Raw genomic sequence first — 23,404 nt, forward strand, 5'->3', positions numbered from 1 at the left:
AAACCCAGGCAATTCACAAACTGGGGGAAGATAGACATTCCTCCACCTAACTCTCCTGCAGGGCCCAATCTGGCAAGCATGCTCAGAACTCACCTTCTAGATCAAGCCCTCATATGTTCAGCCAGGAATCTTATAACTCTTTAGCCCAAGAGTTAGAGTACTCAGTTAGGATGTCTAAGACCCCTGGTTCTAAATCCCCCATTCTGCCTGAGAGAGGACTTGAACAGGGATCCACCACCTCTCAGATGAGTACCCTATCACTAGGTTAGAGAATATTCTCATCTGGGGTCCCTCAGTCTCTCCTTTTGAACTGTTCCACTGGGATAAATAATGAGTCATTGGGCCAGAGAGACGCTAGTCAGGGAGAAGAACTGAGCTATTCCTCTGCTTTTAGCCATCCTTTCCTTACTTTAACCTGAATCTTGCCCTGCATCTGGCTACATAGCTCCCATGGTCCCCTCTTTAAGGTTAGGAAGGTTGTAGTGCCCCTCTCCACCTGGTTACCTCCTTTAATGCCAATCCGCTTACAGATTTTGATGGACAGGTCTGGGTTCTTTTGGATCCCGCCACCCACTCAGCAGGGTGAATCTTTTTTCTTTTTTTCCCTATGAAATTATTTGGTGGTGCCTCCACCTCCCTCGCTCCTTCCTGGCAGGGTCACCAGGTTAGCTTGGGCAGAAAATTCTACCAACAGAGTAATCCCCACTTACTTGACAGATAATTGGAGACTTCCAAGAAATAACACAAGCACATAAAATATATTCAACACAATAATTATATTAAACTGGAGACAAATACAACATAACAGGGTGAAACACTATTTTAGGGTCACCGGTGCCCACACTGAAAATACCTGTGACTTGATGTAACAAGTGTAAAATTAGTGTCCTGTTGGTACGCATACTTTGCTGGGGCCCTTGATGATCTATAATCACAAAATTCTTCTCTGCAGTGGTTTAGCAGTGTGGCTGACTGGGTTCAGTACAGCCCAAAGGACTCACAAGTGGGAGGAGGTGGTAAATCCCTCCACAGGTATAATATGCAGCAGGTTATAAAATCCTCAAACCCTCACTCCCTGGCTTGAGGACACAGTTCAGGGACTAGGGGGTCCCCAAAACAAATTCCCAGGCTAACTAACTAAAAGCTGGTGCACTCACAAACTCCATGAATGATTCTCAGGTTTGAAGATTATGCTGGACACCTCAGTCACTGCAGAGAGGATGCTGTCTGCTGTCAGGGATCCTCCTCAGGCAGGAATCAGGCTGCATCAGTCCCAGGATTTCCCCTCACCACAAAGGGGTGCAGGGCTCAAGGTGTAGGTTATACAACTACACTAACATCCAAACTGTAGCCTCCTAGCCCAACCTCTAGTCACACACTCAGCAGCAGCTTCCCTGGACTAGCAGGCAGAGCAGAGCTGACCATGTGGTGACTGGTCTCACCTAGGGAGCTGGAGGTGAACCCAGCCTGGCTGGGGAAATTTCCCAGCAAACACTACAAATTGGGAATCATCAGTGGGGAAGGAAAAACCCAGCTGAGGGATCTGCTGTCAGGTCCCTAGAAGCCTGTTCTCAGGGGGAACCCTGCATACAAGCCTGGGACTCACCAGCTCCCCACACAGCCAGTTCTCCCTTTTTCCTGGCTGGCTCCAGACTGACTACAAAATGGCTTCTCCCTGGGAGGGCCTGTCACTCCGTTTTGGTTTCTGGGTGGACTCTGAGTCTGCCTTGGTTCCCCCTCTCTACCAGGGAGAGTGCCTCATCCTGAGCTGGCAGCAGACAGCGTCCCAGGAATCTATGTTATCTCCTTGGGGGTTACAGAAAGGTAGGAAGGGAAGAGGATTGAGGGAGATTTTTTGGAAGGAGGGTGGGGGAAAGCCTGAGGGAAAGGGGAAGCCAAGAAGAGGGTAACTTTGAGAGAGTACGTGGGGCAGGAGGGAGAGTACACGAAGCTGGGGCAGAAAAATAAAGGGGAGGCTGTGAGGATTAACCAATTCATGTTCACAGAGTTCTGAAGATGGAAAAAGGGCTGTAAGTACCAAGTATTGCCCTTTGTAATAAAGCTCCATTGGAAAAAAAAATCAGTGGGGGAAGCATGGCTTATTTGAATGGGAATTTGCATATCAATATCGCAGTAGCATGGTGCTATAGTAGAGAGAGATTGGGCAAATAAAGGCTAGTGCCAAATATTGCTGGTGTTTAACCTCCATATCTATTTAAAATAAAAACTGAAAATGCCAGTGTATGTTTGTCCTTGATTTCCTTCCAACAGAATGTTAATTGATGTGTTCACATGTTTTGATGTGTGATTTACAATCTCTAACTCGAGGGGCAATTGCAACCAGGCTGGTAATCGAAAAGCTGAGCCTCACTACAGTGGGATGTCAACTCTCTTGAATATTGTACTCTAAAAATTCTGGCTTTCTAAGTGTGTGGGTGAAATTATTAAGCAGTGATAATCAACAGTACAGCTGATGGGGGAGAGGGTGGTGGCGGGGAAATGGAATTCTGAAAATAGCTAGTGCATCTGCTTGGTAACTATTTTTTTCTTCCAACTGGAAATATTCTCTAGTGTTTCAGAGGAAAAAAATAGAAAAAAAACCAAAAATGTACTAGTCTTCACAAAGAACTCATTGTCTAGAATTTTTAAAAATCTGTTTTTAGGTGGTACCTAGAAAAAAAAACGAATATCCGCAACTGGTTTTTGTTTAAAAAAATCTATTTCTTTTCATCAGTACTTTAAAAATTGCTTTGCAAAACCATAAATGGCCTGAAAACTTGTAAATTATAGTTTCATCCCAATACAACCTACAGCGGCTCATGTATGACCCCTGAAAACTGAGGTGATAATGAAAAACAGTGAAAGCCTGTAAACTATTGCAGCACTACCCTGTGCTACTAGACTATCACCTGTAAACTTTACGTTTGATCTAGTTTTCCATTGTGATTTCATCCTGTGCAAGAGATACTTAACTAGGAATATTTTTAGAAAAAAAATTGTTCTATTTTTCATGTGCACAGGCTTCCATGCTGTTAAATGAGTTGCTGTAAAGGTCTGTGTGCGAGAGAGAAAAATAATCATGAGCTTATGCTATTACTTGCTATTTCTGTTTATAGAGGGTGATTTGATAAGTAGATTTCAGAGTCTGCTATGGATCATTTGTATTCACTCTGAGAGGAGTTCAGAAGAAATTAACGAGAAGCTGAAATTATTGTTGGTGTGCAAAGTTTTGAAAAAGGTGGGTAGAGCAGATAACCACAACTTTCTAGTGAAGAAATCTGGCAGTTGCTGACCCAGCAGCTGTATTGCTATTTTTTGTTAAGCAATTAGCAGCTTTAATGAATTTTGATAACAAGATGCTGCAAAAATGCATACCTGAGTTATCTTTTTAATGTGGAACAAATACATTAGTTTCTCTCATAAACATGAATGTATAGGCTCTCATCTTATATTATGTAGCATACAGTCAGATCTCCACAGAGCCCCAATTATTTCAGCGAGATTTTGTGCCAGTTGAGCACTCCACTCACACATTACAGTTCAGGACTGGGGCCATACGTCTTGCCCAAGGGGAATCATTGGATCAGATTTTCAGAGGTACTGAGTGCCTAAAGATTGAGATGCCTTAGAAGTCAGGTGCTGACTTCTATTGACTTCCATAGGAGTTCGGCATCTAACCTGCCTAGGCACTTCTGAAAATCCCCTTAGGTGCCTACCTGCATCTATAGGTGTTTAAGTAGCTTTGGAAACCTGACCCCTCCCAGTTAACATCTTTTGCTGATGGCGACACTGCTGAAGTCAAGCCACATCCTCAACCAGGCAACAAGAGAATTTCTACCCATGGGAGACAGAACAAATAATACCAGCTTCCCCCTATCCAATTTCCACAGCTCTGCTTCCCATCTCCCATTTTCTCATTTGCAGAAAAACACAGGTGCTTGATTTTTAAAGGGACACAGGGCTACATTCACCAAGGAACTCTGACTTGGTGAGTGTTGCCACACCTAACTTCTAGGTGCTTAGGGAAAAAAAATCACTGGGATTCACAAAGTTTGATTAGGTGCCTCACAGTTCTCCCTCTTCCTTGGACTGGTGTAATAACAGCTCCCTGTCCTGTTTCAGTCTACTTTAGCCACAGGGGAGGCTACAAGGTGGTGATACACTGGCAGTTCCCACGAGACTTCATCTGGGCTAAAGAGATGAACCCTGGTTGCTCCAGGAGGAAGCAGCAGCTAGCAGAGGTATCCTCTGAGAACTGGCTGCAACAACAGGCTCTGTGGCTCTTAAGTCCAGATCCTGATAGTTATTGAGATACTTACCTCCAATCCAACTCAATGAGAGCTAGGTTCCTAAATACCTCTGGAGATCTTGGATTCTGTGAAGCATACCAGCCCATCAAGCAGATGCTGATTGATACATCAGTGCAAACCACTTCCCTGGGAAAGAATGCAAACAAATGACTCTTTAGCGGAAAATGCCAGATCAAATTTACTCCATTTAAAGAGATGTATTAAGAATCTCTTTATTTTTCTACATTTAATTGTTATGCTTTGAACTTTTAATTATTTTTTGGCTAAGAGTCTTAACCTAAGGTTCATAGAATCATAGAATATTAGGGTTGGAAGGGACCTCAGGAGGTTTTGATGACACTTTTAAACACCAGCCTGGGAACGTGTATGTGTATTCAATGTGAAATTCACCCCTCTGCCAAACACCAGAACAATGACTATACATCACTTGCATTAAGCAATGTATATGCCAAGCATGGGTCTGCTGTACCAGGGTGAAGTTCACTCATGGAGCATGATCCATGGGAATGGCCCAGGCCGTGCTGTAGGTTTCCTGCAGTAGGACCAAAATGGAGCTTGTCCTGGAGGAAAACATGTAGAATAAAGAAACTTTCATACCCAAAACTACCCTGCCTTTGGAGCCTGGGGAAAGAGGCATATGGAACTGCATGGAAGGAGAATGGAAAGTCTAAGGCAGACTTCCTATCAATTCTGTGCAGGGAACCTGTACATCTCATATTGCCATAATTTCTTTTTGGTGTATGCGCACCACAGCTCTCTGGACAACGTGAGAGGCCTACTCAAGTCTAAATCAAGTGCATGTGTGTGTATATAAAACAAGTGTGTATAAATCAATAATTGTGCTGACTATGTGTAGTTACTGCACCTACCAGGTCTGAAATAGTGCTGGTCACAAGTTTTTCAACAACAAGTTGGCCTCCTTGAAATCAAAATGTTCCACAGGCAAATGTCAACTTTGATGATTTTTTTTAATTTCTTTTTCAGAAGCAACATTTAGAAATGTCAATTTGAAAGTAAATGTCTTGTTTCAAATTGACATTTCATTTCAAAATGTCAAAAGGTTATATTTTAATTGGAAATGTTGAAATTTTTCATTTCAGTGTTCTCCAATTAGTATTTTATGGAGCTTTTTGTTCTGCAAAAACTCTCTGCATTTTCACTTTTTGTACTGATTCAGGATGAAAACAAATGTCAAAACATGAATATTTCTTGTGGGATGGAAGTGCCAGACAGCTCTGGTCTGAAATATTCTACCTGTCAGAGTTCAGAAGGCTTCTCAGTTAGCATCTGGAGTTTGGTCAGAGAGCAGACATAGAGATGGAGTGAAATGGTTGCAGATTATACAAGGGTTTACTGTGTTAGCTTGATTCATTTTGCTGTTTATCTTTTGCACTTAAAGTCAGCATAGCTGATGTTAAAAAAATTATTTGGATTTTGGGACACACAACCATCTGGTAACTTTTGGTAGCCAGCTCACACAGAGTATAGTTCCTAATACTTCTACAATTAACAGATTCTTCATAACTGATACAAGCCTGTGTTTGTGGAACTTAAGATCTTGGGTTTGTAGCCACAAAGTCCACCTTAATTGATTAGTCTTGTTAGAGTTGGTATGGCAACCCCCATTTTTTCATGTTCTCTGGACCATGCATCTGATGAAGTGGGTTTTAGCCCATGAAAGTTTATGCCCAAATAAATTTGTTAGTCTCTAAGGTGCCACAAGGACTCCTCATTCTTTTTGCTGATACAGACTAACACAGTAAAAGCAGCAAAGAATCCTGTGGCACCTTAGAGACTAACAGACGTTTTGCAGCATGAGCTTTCGTGGGTGAATACCCACTTCTTCGGATGCAAGTGGTGGAAATTTCCAGGGGCAGGTTTATATATGCAAGCAAGAAGCAAGCTAGAGATAACGAGGTTAGTTCAATCAGGGAGGATGAGGCCCTGTTCTAGCAGTTGAGTGAAAACCAAGAGAGGAGAAACTGGTTCTGTAGTTGGCAAGCCATTCACAGTCTTTGTTTAATCCTGAGCTGACGGTGTCAAATTTGCAGATGAACTGGAGCTCAGCAGTTTCTCTTTGAAGTCTGGTCCTGAAGTTTTTTTGCTGCAGGATGGCCACCTTTAAATCTGCTATTGTGTGGCCAGGGAGGTTGAAGTGTTCTCCTACAGGTTTTTGTATATTGCCATTCCTAATATCTGATTTGTGTCCATTTATCCTTTTCCTTAGAGACTGTCCAGTTTGGCCGATGTACATAGCAGAAGGGCATTGCTGGCATATGATGGCATATATTACATTGGTGGACGTGCAGGTGAATGAACCGGTGATGGTGTGGCTGATCTGGTTAGGTCCTGTGATGGTGTCGCTGGTGTAGATATGTGGGCAGAGTTGGCATCGAGGTTTGTTGCATGGATTGGTTCCTGACTAACACAGCTACCTCTCTGAAACCTGTCACAAAGTCCTGTGTGTCTGTACAGTGGTTTCAATGTGTATGTTGAGAGAACCCATGGGAGTACAGAGTGATAGCTTTTTATGGACATAAGTTCAAGGTGACTGTTTCTCATGAAGGAGTTAGGCATATTGTGTGAAACAAATTGAAATAACGGCTAAATGAAAGGAACCTAACACCCAACTCCCACTGAATTAGTTGGGTGCATAACTCCCTTGGGCTCTTCTGAAAATCCCAGTCAAAAATTTCATAGCCCTCTACATCATCACATGCTTCATTTTGATTATCTTGCATGTTAAATTATTTTTTGTCTGTCATTTTTTGGTGTGCACATCTTCATTCCCCTTTACACATATTTCAGTTGCTTCCCCACTTTCTTTTAAGTATGTTAGTTACTATGGAAACAACACTGGAGTTGGGAGTGGCAATGATTAGTGATGTCTGCAAGTGCAGGGTAAAGTCAATGTATATAATTAGGCCCCAAAGCCACAGTGGGCTTTGTGTAGCTAGAGTCCCAGGGTCTGGCTGGGCACAGTTCATTCCAAGATGGGGGCCTTAGCATTCTATATCCTGATTTGTGAAATAGTTGTGATGGGGATTAATTAATGTAAATGAATGACATTGTTCGAGGGTTGAGTGGGGTGTGAATCAGGCCAGGGGTTTGACTTGATATGTATTACGGGTGCACATTAAGGATGTGCTGTACACTCGCAGCAAGCATAAAAAAAATGTCTTTCTACTGAACTGTCAACTTGAAATGTGACTTTTAAATTCCTTCCTTCATTTTAATGATAGATATTGGGGCCGGTCAGAGACACATTTATCTGCAGCTGCTTTTATCTTTGATTCTTTAATTGGCAAATTTTAAGATTACCAAGAAGCTTTTAAAATAAAGATTTTAAATAAAACTCTAAAGGGCTTAGAGAGCCTGCTTGCCATGGGCTTCCTCAGAGAAGTAAAGTTTATTATTTCTTAAAGGCATTTTGTTTGTTTGTCTTATGGGTCCCTTTGCTCCTCCTCCTCCTACCAGGCCTTGTCTATGCACAGAAGTTATACCCCTATAACTTAAATTAGTATTCAAATTAGTGCAAAATGCTGTGTGGGCACTCTTATTTCAGATCAGGGGTGTCTTATTTTGGTTTAGCTTAATCCATTTTTACCAGGTTAGGCTAAACTGAAATATGCCAGTCTTAATCCAAAATAAGTGTGTCTCTTTGTAATGGGGTTGAGGGAGGTTGAGGCAATATTATGTATAAATCTATCACACTGCACTTCTTCCAGTTTACCTCTTTGCTGAAGCACAGATCAGATTTCTGTCTTTTCAGAAAGTATTACAGAGTTAAACTTCAGGACTATTTTAGGGACAATCCTGACCAGTAGGTATTAATAGTTCCCAGTCTACTTCAAAGATAGAGTACCCTACAGTTTATTAGTAAACCAACATTGTAAACAGAATAAAGTATTACAAATAGGGTTTGGAATACTATAAATGTACACAAAAGCTATTAGATGGTAAATGTGTTCCTTTTGCAGACTTCCCCTTTGTTGCTGTTGCATATATTTAAATACAAGTTTCCAACACAACATTTAGACTTCTATATTTTAGCACACACAACAAAACACACTCCCTTCCACCTTATTCCAAAGATGGCTTCTCAGTCTTTATAGTGTGACCAGAATGTGTAGAGTGTGTCTGCTGGACTCTACAGAGCTTGAGAAGAATGGCAGCATCTCAGTCCTTTCAAATGCTTCAGAATCCTGTCAGCTCACAAAGAGTTTGGGGATCTCCATAGTTAAGCATTCCAGCCCTTGGGATAATAGGTGACTAGTCTTCATTTTGCTGATGAAATGGAAATCTGGAGCCTGTATCCAAAGCGGTAGATGGGTCCCACACAGCAGACACATCTTAGTCCTGATCCATCAGCTGCTGCATCCGCAGGGTTGTCTTTAGCTCCTATGTTTACAACCATTCTCCCCTTGCCCACAAGCTGTTTGTTTGGCTCAGTTCTCAAGTGGTGAATGTGTGGGACCTGCAACATTCCTTGCTCACAATGAAGGCCTTTCTTTGGACTAAAAATAAATAAATGCTGTAGTACAAACCATGTAGGTTACATATGCACAAACTTAACACCACTTTAGAAAACACTTTTTAGTTAAAGCAGTGCTAGCATGTGTAGACCAGGCACGCACCCGTCTCCACCTCCTCTCCCTCCCCCTTGCTATCTACTCTGAACTTCTATTTACTTCCACCATTTCCTCCCTTTATTCCCCTCCTCATCTTCCTAGTCACTCTCCTTTCTTCTTCCTCTCCTGTTTATACCTTCCCCCTTTTCTTCTCACATCCCCCTCTTCTCCTTCACTTTACTCCTCCTTCTCTTATTCTTCCCCTCCCTCTCTCACATTACTCCTCCTTTTCTTCTCTACTCTTCTTTCTAATTTTCCTGACTTCATTGTCTTCATCCAGTTCTTTCTTTCCCTTCCTTCTCATTTTCTCTCTTTCCTTCTCCCATGATTCTTCACTCTCTTTTTCTTCCTACATTCTTGCTTCCCCTCTAACTCTTACTTTTTTTCTTGTCTCACTTCTATTCATCCTCTGGACCATCCCACTCTTCATCCACTCGTTTTCCTCTCTCTCTTCCACATCACCTTTTCCCCTTTGGTGAATGCTCATTAACATACTTCAATGTCCTGAAAACAGGATCAAAGGCAAGGGGTGAGGTGGAGTGAAGAAGGAGGAAGAAAGGGGAAAAGAAGCAGCTGAGCACTATTAGCGTTCAGCCTTGAACTCTATGGCCGTAAGCCACCACTTTTGTTCCAAACTTTTGAGGGTTGCACCCCACCTTAACCCTGTCTGTGCTTTCCCGCTCCCCTGGAGCTGGAGCTGGGAGTGGGGCCATGGCTCCTGGGGATGAGGGGAACGGGGTAAGGGGGCTGAGGCTGGGCCTGCAGCTGGGGCCAGGAGTGGGACCCACCTCATCCTTCAGTGACTGTAGCTCACATATATCATTCCCATTCTTGAGAAGCAGAAGTACAGCAACACCTACTGACAATGATGGGGACTAACCTTCTCAATGCTCATTGAACTCACTAGGAGTCTTTCACTGATTTCAATGATCTTTGAATCAGGCCCAAACAAAGCTACTATTGAACTGATCCAGCATTTCTTCTCACTGACTTCAGTATGTCAATAATCAGTATGAATGCAGGCTCAGGCCCTGAGTTCTTAACCCTGAATTTCTTGGGCCCAATTCTTTACTCTTTTAAGCTGTTGCCAAAGGAGTTACAATGGCACAAAACCAGAGTAAAAGAGAGAGACTCAGGATCCTTCTATTCTTAACTTGTCACAGCTTTAGCGTTATTTTCGAGCTCATTTTAGGCCAGATTCACCACTATGTTACTCTTATGCTGGTGTAATACCATTGATTTCAACTGACTGCCACTTGCATAAGGCTACAGGAAAAGAAGTGGTGCATCCGGCCATTAAAAATTAATGTAAATGGTTTTAAAACTTGTATGAGGCTCATCCATGGACCAGTCTCGCTCTTACTTTGTGTGATGTGATACAGCAACAGCAACCAGAGTTCTCCATTATTCTTACAGGCCCCTGATCCCGAGAGATGCTGAGCACCCTGAACTTCCAGTCTGGCAAGGTGACCAACCCTGACAGAGCTGTTCCAAAGACTCCTATTAATTACAGCAAGAGGCTGTCTGGTGCAATATTATATATTAAAAACTACAGCCAAGTTCCTCATCAAATGATGCACTGATCACAAAAATACGATATTACTCCTGGCATGCAATATCTTCCTTATGCATTTCCATAACATGGGGCTTGAGAGGCTAAGCACATCAAATTTTCAATTTGTTCAGCAGTCCAGTGGTGGGGAGAGTAAAGGCCTGATCTGGAAATAAGATACAATTTTTAATAGGGTAATTAACCCTTGGCACAATTTACAAATGGCGTGGTGGATTCTTCAGCACTGACAATTTTTAAATCAAGATCGGATATTTTTCTCAAAAATATGCTCTAGGAATTATTTCGGGGAAGTTCTATGGGCTGTGATGTTCAGATGATCAGACAAGATCAGGGGTCAGCAACCTTTGGCACATAGCCCATCAGGGTAATCCGGTGGCAGGCCGCGAGACAATTTGTTTACGCTGACCATCCGCAGGCACGGCCCCCCCACAGCTCCCAGTGACGGTGGTTTGCCATTCCCGGCCAATGGGAGCTGCGGGAAGCTGTTTTCTCCTAATGTTTATAGTTGTAGGGCAAACCCTTAAATATTACCTTATAACATGGGGTATAGATATTATAAGTAAGATTCATGCATGCAACAACTCACAAGCATTTCATAGTCTCAAAACTCTAAATACATTTTAATAGGTCTAATACCTATTTGGAGATATACCTATCTTGTAGAACTGGAAGGTACCCTGAAGGGTTATTGAGTCCAGCCCCCTGCCTTCACTAGCAGGACCAAGTACTGATTTTGCCCCAGATCCCTAAGTGGGCCCCTCAAGGATTAAATTTACAACCCTGGGTTTAGCAGGCTAATGCTCAAACCACTGAGCTATCCCTCCCCACTAACACACAAGTGAGCCAGACTGGTTTCCAGCTATGTGTTTGTCAGTGGCCAGCGAGGCCTAAGGGCCTTGGCATGAGCTTCCCAGCGTCACAACACATACACACACTTTGTAAGTGGAAGTGATGTCTAGGGCATAACATGTGTAACATGATGTTATCATGCACCTTTGATGGTTTGGTAGTCCTGGTAGTCCCTCTCACCTGGAATTTATTCCACCCCTTAAAGAGACCCTTCTATATCGCATGCTGCATTCTCATTTTAAAATAGAATTGGCCTTCTTCACAATGGCATTGCACTGTGTACTCATCTTCTGTCTTTCTCTGATGTGCCTAATGGAATGGAGCCCTGACCTGGTAAAGATTTCTAGGCACTACACCATGTTAGATTTTGGGAATGATGATGCTGATTTATCTCATCATAAGAGCTTTCTAAATAGCTTTCTACTTGACATGTAGATGGGGCTTTGTTTTTTTCTCAGGAATGTTATCTTTTATCTCAGGTACTTAAATGTCCCCTATTACTGTACTGTCAATGTACTTGTCCTCACAACACCCCTGTGAGATAGGGAAATGCTCTCACCTGCATTTTACAGATGCAGAGGTAAGGCTTAGAAAGACAATGATTTGCCCAAGCTCATACAGGAAGTCTACCATAGAGCAGTGAACTGAACCCTGGGCCCTAGGGGTAGCACCTTAACCATTGCACTGTCCTTTTTGTATTTTGCTATATTAAACTCATTTTTTCCTTTGGCCTGCCAAATGTCCCAAATGATCCCAATTTCTCTGTATTTTATGTGGGTTCTATAGAAATTGTGCAAAACCCCAGAAACTATTTCAAAATTCTCCACCATTTCTCCTAAACCACAACAGTGGGAACAAACATGTCTTAGCTGATGCGTTCTCAGAGAGTCTCCAAATGCAGAGCAGTATCCACAAGCTGCTTTTTTAAAGGGCTGCACAGTGAATCACAATACAGTGGGAAGAGCTGCATCCAGGTCTCTCCTTTTCTGGGATAAATTTGCAGTATTTTGGCTCTGCAGATCACTGCATCTGTTAGGAGCTTCTTTGAGTTAAGAGGTTTTCTTTTCTTGTCTTTTCTTTTTTTTAACCAATTAATAATAATAATTAGTTTTCAGATTAAATGAACATTGTTTAGGAGTTTCATAAGCACCTAAGTGACTTCGTGCTCCTTTTCAAAATCCCACCCATAAAACATAAGGGCAAGACTGTGGATTTAATTTGGGTTGGGTGGGGATGGTGGGTTTGAGAACACCTGCGCATCGCCAGCTTCTGACTGGCATGGTGCATGATCTAGGCACAGACCCTCTGGGAGTACTGGGAAAATGCATGCGGTAGCTTTTACCGAATGTTGCATTCTCCACCCAGTGGCCCAGGTGTGATGGTGGAGGGCAGCAGGGTCGTGGCTCAGGCCTTGCTCTGCAACTTCCCCTGTTTTTGTGTCATTGTGTATATGGTTGTGTGAGTGCAAGTGTGAATGAAGTGGGCGTCTAGTACAGCTGTCACTGCCAGTCTTCTGAAGTCCTTATGCACTAGGAGCCTGATCCAAAGCCCACTGAACACAATGGGATTCACCCATTAATTTCAGTGGGCTTTGTACTAGGCTGTAGGAGCACAAAGACTAGGCACAGTCCTGGTCCCTGCACAGAGGCTTAATGGAAACAGAAGGAAGGATCTTTGTACCCTATCACCTGAGCACTCCTACAGGGCAAGGCAGAATTGAGAAATGTGCTGGTACGTCATCCCTCATGACTTGCTGATGCTCTGCATGTTTTGTCTGCACATCCCAGAAAATAGCTGCCAGACTGTTTCAAAAATAAGCTATGGAGCTTCTCCAATCTACACCAGCTGAGGATCTGGCCCCATGTCTATTGACCTAGGATACTCTCTTAAAACCTGCAGTTTGAGAGAGCCCATTGCAGCAGTGTGGAAGAGCCAGGAATGGCACATTTCTCCAGAGTGGAGCGTACACGCTTTTTGCAGACAGTCTGGCTCAAAGAAACTATCTCTGTTCATAATTATTTGCAAGGAAAACAGACGTTCGGTGTCAAAGCATGTTTTACTATATCTTACACTGGAAACAAGGAGCAAGACTACCCTGATTCTTATTACTTCCTTTCAAGAAGCAATGGCCATAGAGCATGAGTAAAGGTGGCTCTGCCATTTTGAGCATACATCTGACATTAGTAAGATGTATCAAGGGGTTGCACTATATTCTAAGTACTTACATGGGATTGCTCTTGACTTTAAAACCAAAGCTGCTCTACATATTATTTAAAATTATGCTTCAGTCCAGTACTCTGACTTCTCTCTTGATGTTGTGTTCTCTGTCTTAAGTCCTAAACTAGGATTTCTCCGCTTAAAAAACAGTCTAAGGCTCTGATTCTCCACTCCCACAGGCTTGACACCCATGTGACTCCCTTGATTTCAGGGGAGTTACTTCTGATTAAGCATCTGGAAAGTGTATGAAGGCAGTAATAATAATAGTAGTAATAAACTTCAATGGTCCACCTTCCCATCTCTAATTGGGGTTATGAAGTCAGCATGTATTAGACCCAATCCCGCTCTCACAAAAGTCAGTGACAAAACTTCTGTTGACTTAAATGAACTAAGATCCCATTGGGGCAAACTATGTTCCCATTTACACAGGTGTAAACTCCCCAACTACCTTACACAAGTGTAACTAAGGCCTGGTCTACACTAAGGGCGGGGGTCGAACTAGGGTATGCAAGTTCAGCTATGCAAATACTCGAAGTACCCTAGTTCGACTTACTTACCCATCCAGACGCGGCGGGGTCGAACTCCGTGGCTCCAAGGTTGACTCCGCCACCGCCGTTCGCGGTGGTGGAGTTCCGGAGTCGACTGGAGCTCGCGCAGAGTTCGAACTATCGCGTCTTGATTAGACGCGATAGTTCGAACTCAGAGAAGTCGAACTCACCGCGTCGACCCGCGCGGTGAGTATGGACCTGCCCTAAGAGTAGAATTTCTGTAAATCTGTTTTCTGCCACAGATTTCCTGAATGACCTTGGGCCCCTCCTGTGTCTGTTCCCCCTCTGTAATGGTGGTAATCTGTGAGTAGTGCAAGAATATATACATTAAAGATTGTGAGGCACTCAATATGGTAATGGGGGCCATGTAAATATCAAGGCTAGATAAGAGACAGAATATGGTGCATTGCCTAAAATATATATAGGGCCTGATTCTCCTCTTGCTTCCATTGGTGTAAATCAGGAGTAGCTAATCTCCCCTCCCTACCATATGCATTATAGTGAGTATACTGATAGATCAGAGTGCCTTAACATTCATTACTCTTCTCCTTGGTCCCTATCTTTCTCAGTTCTTTAGATTTCTCCTGCGTGCACACATATAATTCCCCTGGCCCAATCCTCTTGTCTTCTAGAACTTATAGACTTTAAGGTCAGAAGAACCATTGTGATCATCTAGTCTGGCCTCCTGCATATTGCAGGCCACAGAGCCTCGCCTACACATTCCTGGAATAGACCCCTAACCTCTGACTGAATTACTGAAGTCCTCAAATCATGGTTTAAAGACTTCTAGTTACAGAGAATCAACCATTTACACTAGTTTAAACCTGCAATTTACCTGCACCCCATGCAGCAGAGAAGGGCAAAAAACCCACAAGCTCTCTGCCAATCTGATCAGAGGGAAAATTCCTTCCTGACCTCAAATATGGTGATCAGTTAGACCCTGAACATGTGGGCAAGACCCACCAGGCAGATACCTTGGAAAGAATTCTCTGTTGTAATTCAGAGCCCTCCCCATCTAGTGTCCTTTTGAAGGCCGTTTGGTATTTTTGCTATTGAAAATCAATGATGGGCCATCGGCCATTGTAGGCAGTCCCATCACACCATCCTCTCCATAAACTTACCAAGCTCACTTATCAAGACCTTCCCTGTGTCAAGGTGCTCTCATCTCAGCCTATCTCTACCTCAGTTTGAGTTCCACTTTCTGTAATACACAAATACTTCCACCTCATTCCTCTCCTGCTCAGTGACCACTCTACAGTACAACAGCTCCCAGTTCAGAATCCCATCTCCTCACTATAAATTCTCCACCTCGGTCCTCCGTCCTTGTTGACCCACCTACCCCATTCCCAGCTACTGCTACCAGCTCAACCCCCCAAAACCCAAAGAAAAGGTTTAAATGGGTCAACTAACACAGGTCAATTATTGCTTTTAATATGATCCTTGGTTATGCTTTCTTCAGTTTGTTTGGCTTGTGGTGTGAAGATTTACATAAGGTAAGATTTTTTTAGGATCTTTGAAACAATAAAACATGACTTGACACAGGAATGCATACAGAAACCATCTGACTTTTGAAAAGTCCATGCTAAAAACAAAAGCTTGTCTTTAGACTGCAAGAGCATGAAGAAATATCTAAGTCTTCAATCCTGCAAAAACTTATGCATGCAAGCAACTTAAGTCCCCCCAAGCCTTCCCATCAAACTCAGTGGGAACTCGCCTGAGTAAAATTACTCACGTCCATAAGTGTTTCAAGATCAGGCCCCAAATCAGTAAGAATTTTGCATCCCCATAATTTGTAGCACAAACAGTTATTTATTTAATAAAACAAGTGAAATAAATAGTTGGAAGGTTTTAAATATCAGTCACTCCTGGAATTTGTGCAAGCGCATCATTCACTCTGAGTCAGGGTGGATCTTGCCTCCTGATTTTCAGATTCAGAAAAAATACAAGAATTCAAAATATACCACCAAGCTTCACTTGGTTTTGAAGCAAAACCATGACTCAACTTCAGGTTTCTCCAACACCGGGCTCAGCGCCAAGTATGGTTGTAAATGTTGCAAGGTTTTCAGGCTGAATCTGGGTGGAATACCATGGCTCTGATCCTTATGGTGAGCTCCATGTGGGTGGACCCCTGCACACACACCCCCAATGGGACTATGCACAGGCACAGAGGTCTGTCTGTATGGAGCTTGTTGTAATTGTGGGGTTCAAGTTTGTAATGAAACCTCAAGCCCACCAAGTTTTTCTTGTTTTGTGAGCACCATACACAGCTCTGCCTAGTTCTAATATTCAATGAATTTCACCACAGAGTACATATTCATAATCAGGTTATAATAGAAACCTGCCCTTATAGTGACACGGCCAAAGTTGGGAGGCCTCAGAGTTAATCAGCTTTGAAGCTAGATAGTGATTTAAACCATTAGCCCCATGCCTGGACCCCTGCATGGACTAGCCAGGCTTTACGTCTGGGGGCAGAGAAGTAAGATGGTGCTACATTCATGTTTACTCCCCCTGGAGCACGGGAGTGGAAAATAGGCACAGCCTTGGTTCCACTGATCAACACAGCTAAGAGTTCACTTGAGTAATTCTAATCTTCCAGAGCTGCCCCCAGCTTCTGCTGCCTACTCGTTTTCTCTAACATGGAGGAGCAGGACAAAATATCCAGCCTCAGAGTGTTAATGGAGCCAAAGTGCCTGGGAGCAAGGGTGGGGGAGCAGAGACCTCCAGACCTGACACAGATGCACAGCTTCTCCATATAGACTCCTGCATTTCTTGGACCCATACAGTGTGGGAGCAGCACCCACTTCCTGATCCGGAAGTAGCACCCCCTCTCTTCCCTCTTCCATTGAAACAGTGAGGTAAATACTACATCACTATGTGCCTCCACTTCAGCCTAATGGCATCTGTTCAGCTCCTGACTGTGCAGGGCTTCCAAAGACTCCCTCTGCTACCGGATGGCGATGGACACCATGCTTCTCTTCCCTTCACCTCCCTTCCTTTCTAGGGCCAGCTCTACTGTTTTCGCCGCCCCAAGCAGCGTGCCGAATTGCCGCTGCGGAAGGCGGGGGCAGTCCTTGTGCCCTTAGGGCGGCTTGCGCGTTTCCGTGGCAGCTGAAGACAGAAGCTGTGCCGCCGTGGACAGCTGAACACAGAAGCTGCCGCTGAATCGCCGCCGCCACGGAAACGCGCATGCCACCCTAACGGCACATGAACTGTCCCCGCCATCCGGCGGCAATTCTCGCACTGCTTGGGGGCAAAAACACAGGGACTGCCGCCCCTTGCAGATTGCCGCCCCAAGCACCTGCTTGGGATGCTGGTGCCTGGAGCCGGCCCTGCTCCTTTCGATGATAACTCATCCCATCCCTGCCATTCCCATCTCTTCCCATACCTTGGCAAGCCAAAAAGAAAATAAAAGAATCTTATATAAATAAAAGGAAAGAAATACCCTCCCTCACTCCAATTTGATATATGTCTATAATCAGGGAGCTAACGGGGCATATTTTGGTCATCACCCTGGCTGCCGTGCTTCTGTGTTGTGTCCATTTCAACAACCCTTATGTCCTGATCTGTACATGAGTGTAGTCAGATATAGGATCGGGGCCTTAGTCTATCTTTGGCCTCTATCCTGCAGTGAGCTTTATGCAGACCTTTCCGCCTGTATGGAATTCATTGCAGAAGGTGGCCTTTAGCTTGTAATCTCTTCAGGGTGAGTGTCTTGCTAGGTGTTTGTACAGGGCTTAGGATGGATCTGGATGCTGATTGGTGCCTTTGGGGTATTACTGTATTAGAAAGAGCAATAATACTTCTACTTGTATTCTTTCCAGTTGTTTACTACTTTGATTATTATTTATTTATACCTGGGAGCTCTGGTCATGGTCCAGTGTGCAGGGCCCTCTACAAGCACAGAACAAATTACATTATTATAGTGGGGTCGGGGTCTGATCCTGGAAGCTATTTGTATTACCATTACTATAATTAATTATTTTTACAGTTGCTGCACAGAGGACAAATGCAGCATTAGAAAGCTTAAGAATATGATGTTAATGTGGAAGAAATTAATCCCATGTCACTTTATGCTTCTGGCTTTGCTTGTGCTATCATTCCTCCTTTTGCCTTAGTTGCTCATTTGTCTCTCTCACGTCAGCATTGCTAACCCCAAGTGTTCAAAAATTACGAGTCGGGGTACCAAAAATCAGGAGATTGGCTTAAAAATCACCTCATTATAAATGTAATTTTGATGGGTTTTTTTCTTCTTCTAGTGTTTGTGCCTGCTGGGGGGTGGTGTCACATTTTCAAGCTTTTCACTGCAATTATAAGCACTAAAAACTATTTTTTTTAAAGTGGAAGCTGAGATGCTCTCATAGTCACATGACTCCAGGAGTTGGGTTCTTGAGAAAAACACCAAATATCATGAGACTCAACAAAACTGAAGATGGCTGAAAGTTTTACGTCAGTGCTAAGGTGGCTCTGAAACAGTCTTTCTTTGTGACCAAGGTTTATGACCACCCTGCTCTTCCCATTGCTAAATGGAATGGAGTCCTGGCTAGACAGGAGGGAAGTCTCAGAGGTGGGGATGTGCCAGTTTAGCAAATCCAATGAGTTAATAGTGACAATGTTCAACAGAAGCAAGGAATAGGTGGAAGTAAGCTCCATTAGATTAGAATAATTAAAATGAGACTGGATAAAACTCTCAGGTACCATACGGAAGCATGATACATATAGACAAGGTAAATAGCACTACAAATGCACTGTACGGCAGAGATTCTCAAAGTGTGGTCTGTGGAGTATTTGGTGGGAGTCGTGTAAAGAGCTGGCTGATTTCATGAGGAGAAGGATGGTTTGGTGGTTAGGGCACAGAGCTGTGATCTGGGACAGCTGGGTTTAATTCCGTGATGCTAGCTCTGCCCCCTCAGGTCTATGTGTTGGATTGTTGTTTTTTTAAAGTTTGATGAAATTAAAAATAATTGTCATTGTTCTTCTACCTGCTCTATTAAATATACATTAAATATTTCCCCACTCTTCCTTTACCTTGTAAACCAATTGTATTTTCCATGGGGATGTGATTGATGATGAATGGGGTAGTGGAGACTGTGGGAGGGGCTGGTCTGCATGATTGTGAATGGAAGAGGTGGTGGCTCCTACAGGGGCATAGACAACTTTTTTGAAGGGGGGGTGGTAAAGTTAACAAATAAAATAACCGTTGAATCTCACTTTAATGAGTAATATTTTATTATGACTAAATTTGTCTGCTTGTAATACATTGGAATAAACAAGCTTCTATTCCAAACTGTTTTCTTCATTTAATAACTAAATCCCTAAATTGTTAGTAGGGATAAAGCCCCTTCCTAGCTCCCAGCTGCCTATACCCTGGGCCCTAAGATGATCTCTGAGTTAAAATGTGGTGAGGCAAGGCGGATGGGGTATTAATTTTTATTGGATCAGCTTCTGTTGGTAGGAGAGAGACCAGTTTGAGCTTACACTGAGCTCTTCTTCAGGTCTGGGTTCTGTGTACGCTTGGCTTGGCTCGCTTGGCTCTCTCACTAACAGAAGTTGGTCTGATAAAAGATATTACCTCACCCACTTTGTGTCTCTAATATCCCCGGACCCACAAGCTTACAACACTGCATGATTAAAATGTGGTGAACACACTGATAAAATCTGGTCTTGTCCTGGGAAGGAAATAGGTGGAAGGACCAGACTGTCAAAAGTGCCGCGCTTAGCACCCATAACTGGAAACCGACTTTCAAAAGAGCCCCCCAGAGGAGCTGGTGAATGCTGAGCAGAGCACTTTTAAAAATCAGGCCAACTTCCATGGGGAGCCTAAATGGCAGCTGTTAAGTAAGGGGGCAGCTTGCCTAGTAACTAGCCTAACTTGCATGGTTGAGGGGGAGAAAACACCCTCACAAGGGCTGCCAGGGACAATCAGACCCAGGGAGCCGCCCGTGCCCTGGGGGTGCAGAGCCCCAGCCGCCCGTGCCCAGGGGGCCGCCCGGGAGGTGCAGAGCCCCAGCCGCCCGTGCCCTGGGGGTGCAGAGCCCCAGCCGCCCGTGCCCAGGGGGCCGCTAGCGACAAGCCCGCAGAGGCTTTCGAACGAGGCGGCGAACCGGAGTCTCGCTGGATTCTGCGCTCCACTTCCCAGGCTGCCCGGGCTCCAGCACGGGGCTAGTTAATAAAACACCAAGTGCGTGGCGGGCCGGTTCGGAGCCTGGCCTGCGCGGCTGCCCGGTGCGGGGCTTTCTAGCATGTGGCTGGCTGCGGGCTGCGGGCTGGGGCTGGGGCTGGGGCTGGGCACCCCCTCCCCACGCTCGGGAGCGCAGCTGCTGACTTGGGGAGTTCCTCCGATTCCTTGTATGGAAAGCGGCTCCCCACGGGGCTCGCCGAGACTCCTCGAACACCCTCCCCCGCTGTGACTCCCCCCAGCTCCCTTGTCTTCTTGCCGGTAGCAGGGAAGCAAAGGAGAAAGCGCCCAGCCGCTGCTGCTGCCCACAACTCACCCCCTCCAACCCCCCCCACGCCCACGCCCGCCTCCTCCTCCTCCTCCTCCTCTCCCCCGCGCTCGGGAATAAATCCGGGAAGGACCGAGCCAGGCGCGCCAGAGCCAGCGGAGAAGCTGTTCCAAAAGTAGCCCTGATGGCGGCGGATCGGATGCAGCCGGAGCTGCCGCGGGAGTAGCGGCGAGTCTGAGTATCTCCCTGGATCCCCCGCTCCACCCACCGATCTCAATCGGTCTCCTCCCCACCCCCAGCTCCGCTCCCTGCTGCTGTGCCCATCGCTGGGCGGCTCCTCGGAGAAAGGGCGGGGGGGGCGGCATTTTAAAAAGCAAAACAAGCCCCCACTCCTTTAATTTCATTATTTGTTCCGTCTCCGTGACTGGGGCGGGGGGAGATCGATCTTCGATCAGGAAGATGGCTGCTAGCTGGCTGCTAGTCTTTAGTCTGACACTTTTCCAGTCCCTGGTGATGAACCTGTCCTCGGAAGGACCCTTCCCCTCTGCCACAACGTAAGTCCCACCTGAGTTGGGGTCTGGACTGTGTTTTGTTTTTTGAATGGGGTGGTGGGGAAGGAAAGCGTTTCGCTGGGAAAGTGTGTGTGTGTTTGGGAGCGGGTGGCGCTTGTAATTTGCAGGAGAGTTCTCCTTCCTGGGGCGTGGGGGAGCCCTGATCAGAAAGTGGTAACTGGGGTACACTGCAGGATTTTGGCTGCTTTTGTTTTGGCGATCCAGGCTCTCCAATAGACGCTCACTGAGAAGAGCGAGAGCAAGCCCAGGGAAAGCCGAGTACTATACTTTTGAGTCAAGGGATTTGCATGAGAGCAACACTCCAGACCAATCTCTAAATATACCCCCAGCAGTTTAGCTGTGCTAAGAGGAAAGTTTCTAGTTACACACATTCCCCTCTCCCCGCCCCCACCAGCTTCAAAGGTTATTTCTGTGTGACTGGAATTTTAACACTTTCTATTTTTAAAAATACTGTAGCAATTTCTTTTTTTAAAATAAAAGATGCATGGAATACATGTCCTTGCCTTTTCCATGCATGTTTCCAAGACAGTGTTGTTATAATTTTTGGATGCAGATTTTAAAGGTATATTTGCGCTCATTTCTACTTGGATCTCCTCCAGTTCACAACATTAATATTTTGACAGTTCCAGGGTTTGTTTTGTTCGTGTGGTTTTGTGTGTGCGCATGCATGTGCAAAAGCAGACTTTTTTGCATGTTTAAAGCAACATAAGTAAAGTAGCTGTGTTTTCATGCAGACTCTTCAAACATTAGCCTTCACAATAATTACTTAAGGGGATTCACCTTTGCACCTTCAAGAGAAATATTCTTAGTAATAGCTGTTTTATGTTGCTGTTTTGCATGGATGTAATAGAAAATTTTAAAGCATTGCACAGTTGTTAACATGAAAGTGTGTCCCTGAACAAAGCTAGGATCACATAATGAAAGGCATGCAAAACAAGAAAGGGGTGGGGAATAGCCCAATATGTTATATTAGTTTCAATCAGACACTTATAGGATAAGAAGCAATGTGGACTAATGACCATATTTTCTTTTTAGAAGCACTTACTTTAGTTCCTGGGTTAAAACCTGTCATTAGATAACTTTATGTGGATGGCTCACTTTAATGCATTTTACATAAGAAAAACAAAGCTAAGGATAGTCTTCTGTGTTGTTTGATGCTGGGCAGAATTTACTGTCCTGGCTCATTCTGTACAGGAGATTTCAGTGATTATCAGTAGTGCTTTTTACCAATTAGTGCTGCTGCTGTGTTAGCATTGGTTTCGGTTCTCTGTGTTGGTTCTATTATGTATTGGAGCAAGACTAAAAGGATGCACACACTGGTACAAGAAAGAAAGGAATTAAGAAAGATAACTGCATAACCACTTAATATCTTTTAGATTGCTTTTTCATTTACTTTTATTTTCTTGGACTGAAAGAGTTACAAAGATGTGCTGTGTAAAACAAGAAGCGTTAACTAAAAAATAATGCTCAGATACCCATCTTTTAAATCCTTGCTACTCTTAGACTTCACCATCCTAGATCAAAAGACTATCTCTTATGAATTGATAAATCATGATAGATACAATTATTCACAATTGATCTTCTTAAATTTATCTAATTCGTAAAAGATAAAGAAATGGAAACCAACATGATGGAAAGCAGATACTATAATTTCCAAGTAGAATTATGGATCTCTTTTTACTTTGAGATACTTTGTTTTTAAATATTAGTAGTCCGCTCAGTTCATATTTGCTTCTTACCGTCACAATTACTCTTACTATTCATAATGATAAGAGCAAACATCAGCAGAATAGGGTATTAGTTAATCAAAGAACTTTAATGATAAGGAATGCAATAAAAATATCTGTTCTCTTGGTTAACAGCATTTATATGTTCCCCATGATCTACTTACTGTCTTTTTTTTTTAAACTCAAGCCATTGAAATATTGTAGAAAGAATCCACAGTGTCTGCTTATCTTCATAATAATGTATTTCCAGTCTTAAATGAAATCAAAGAGCAAATAAGTCTCATTTCATTTAGGAGGCAGTTCAGCAGGCTGGTAGGAGGACTTGTTTTGCAAAAAGTAATGATGTAACAGGTGAAGCCGAAAACAATGCTAGGATACTGCTTTTAACAACTGCGAGTTTAATGATGTTTTGCTCACCAGTGTATAGTGTAAATGGGGAAGAACAAAGTGAAAATGACACAAGTGAAAATGTTCATGAGTGTAAATCATTTTAGATGTAAATACCAGTAGTAACAAATAGAAAAAAGACTGAGG

General features: G+C 43.8%; 1 protein-coding gene across 2 annotated transcripts in view; it reads left to right on the top strand.

Moving 5' to 3' along the window:
- Positions 1 to 20,720: 20,720 nt before the first annotated feature.
- The window catches only part of CACNA2D1 (calcium voltage-gated channel auxiliary subunit alpha2delta 1), a 636,415-nt gene continuing 633,731 nt past the window's right edge, over positions 20,721 to 23,404 (top strand). For both annotated transcript variants that reach the window (XM_045030029.1, XM_045030036.1), the window contains exon 1: positions 20,721 to 21,125. In XM_045030029.1, the coding sequence (XP_044885964.1) occupies positions 21,031 to 21,125 (95 nt within the window). In that variant the 5' untranslated portion in view covers positions 20,721 to 21,030. The remainder of the gene's footprint in view (positions 21,126 to 23,404) is intronic.

The sequence above is a fragment of the Mauremys mutica genome, chromosome 1, assembly GCF_020497125.1.
Source record: "Mauremys mutica isolate MM-2020 ecotype Southern chromosome 1, ASM2049712v1, whole genome shotgun sequence".
Lineage (NCBI taxonomy): Eukaryota > Metazoa > Chordata > Testudines > Geoemydidae > Mauremys > Mauremys mutica.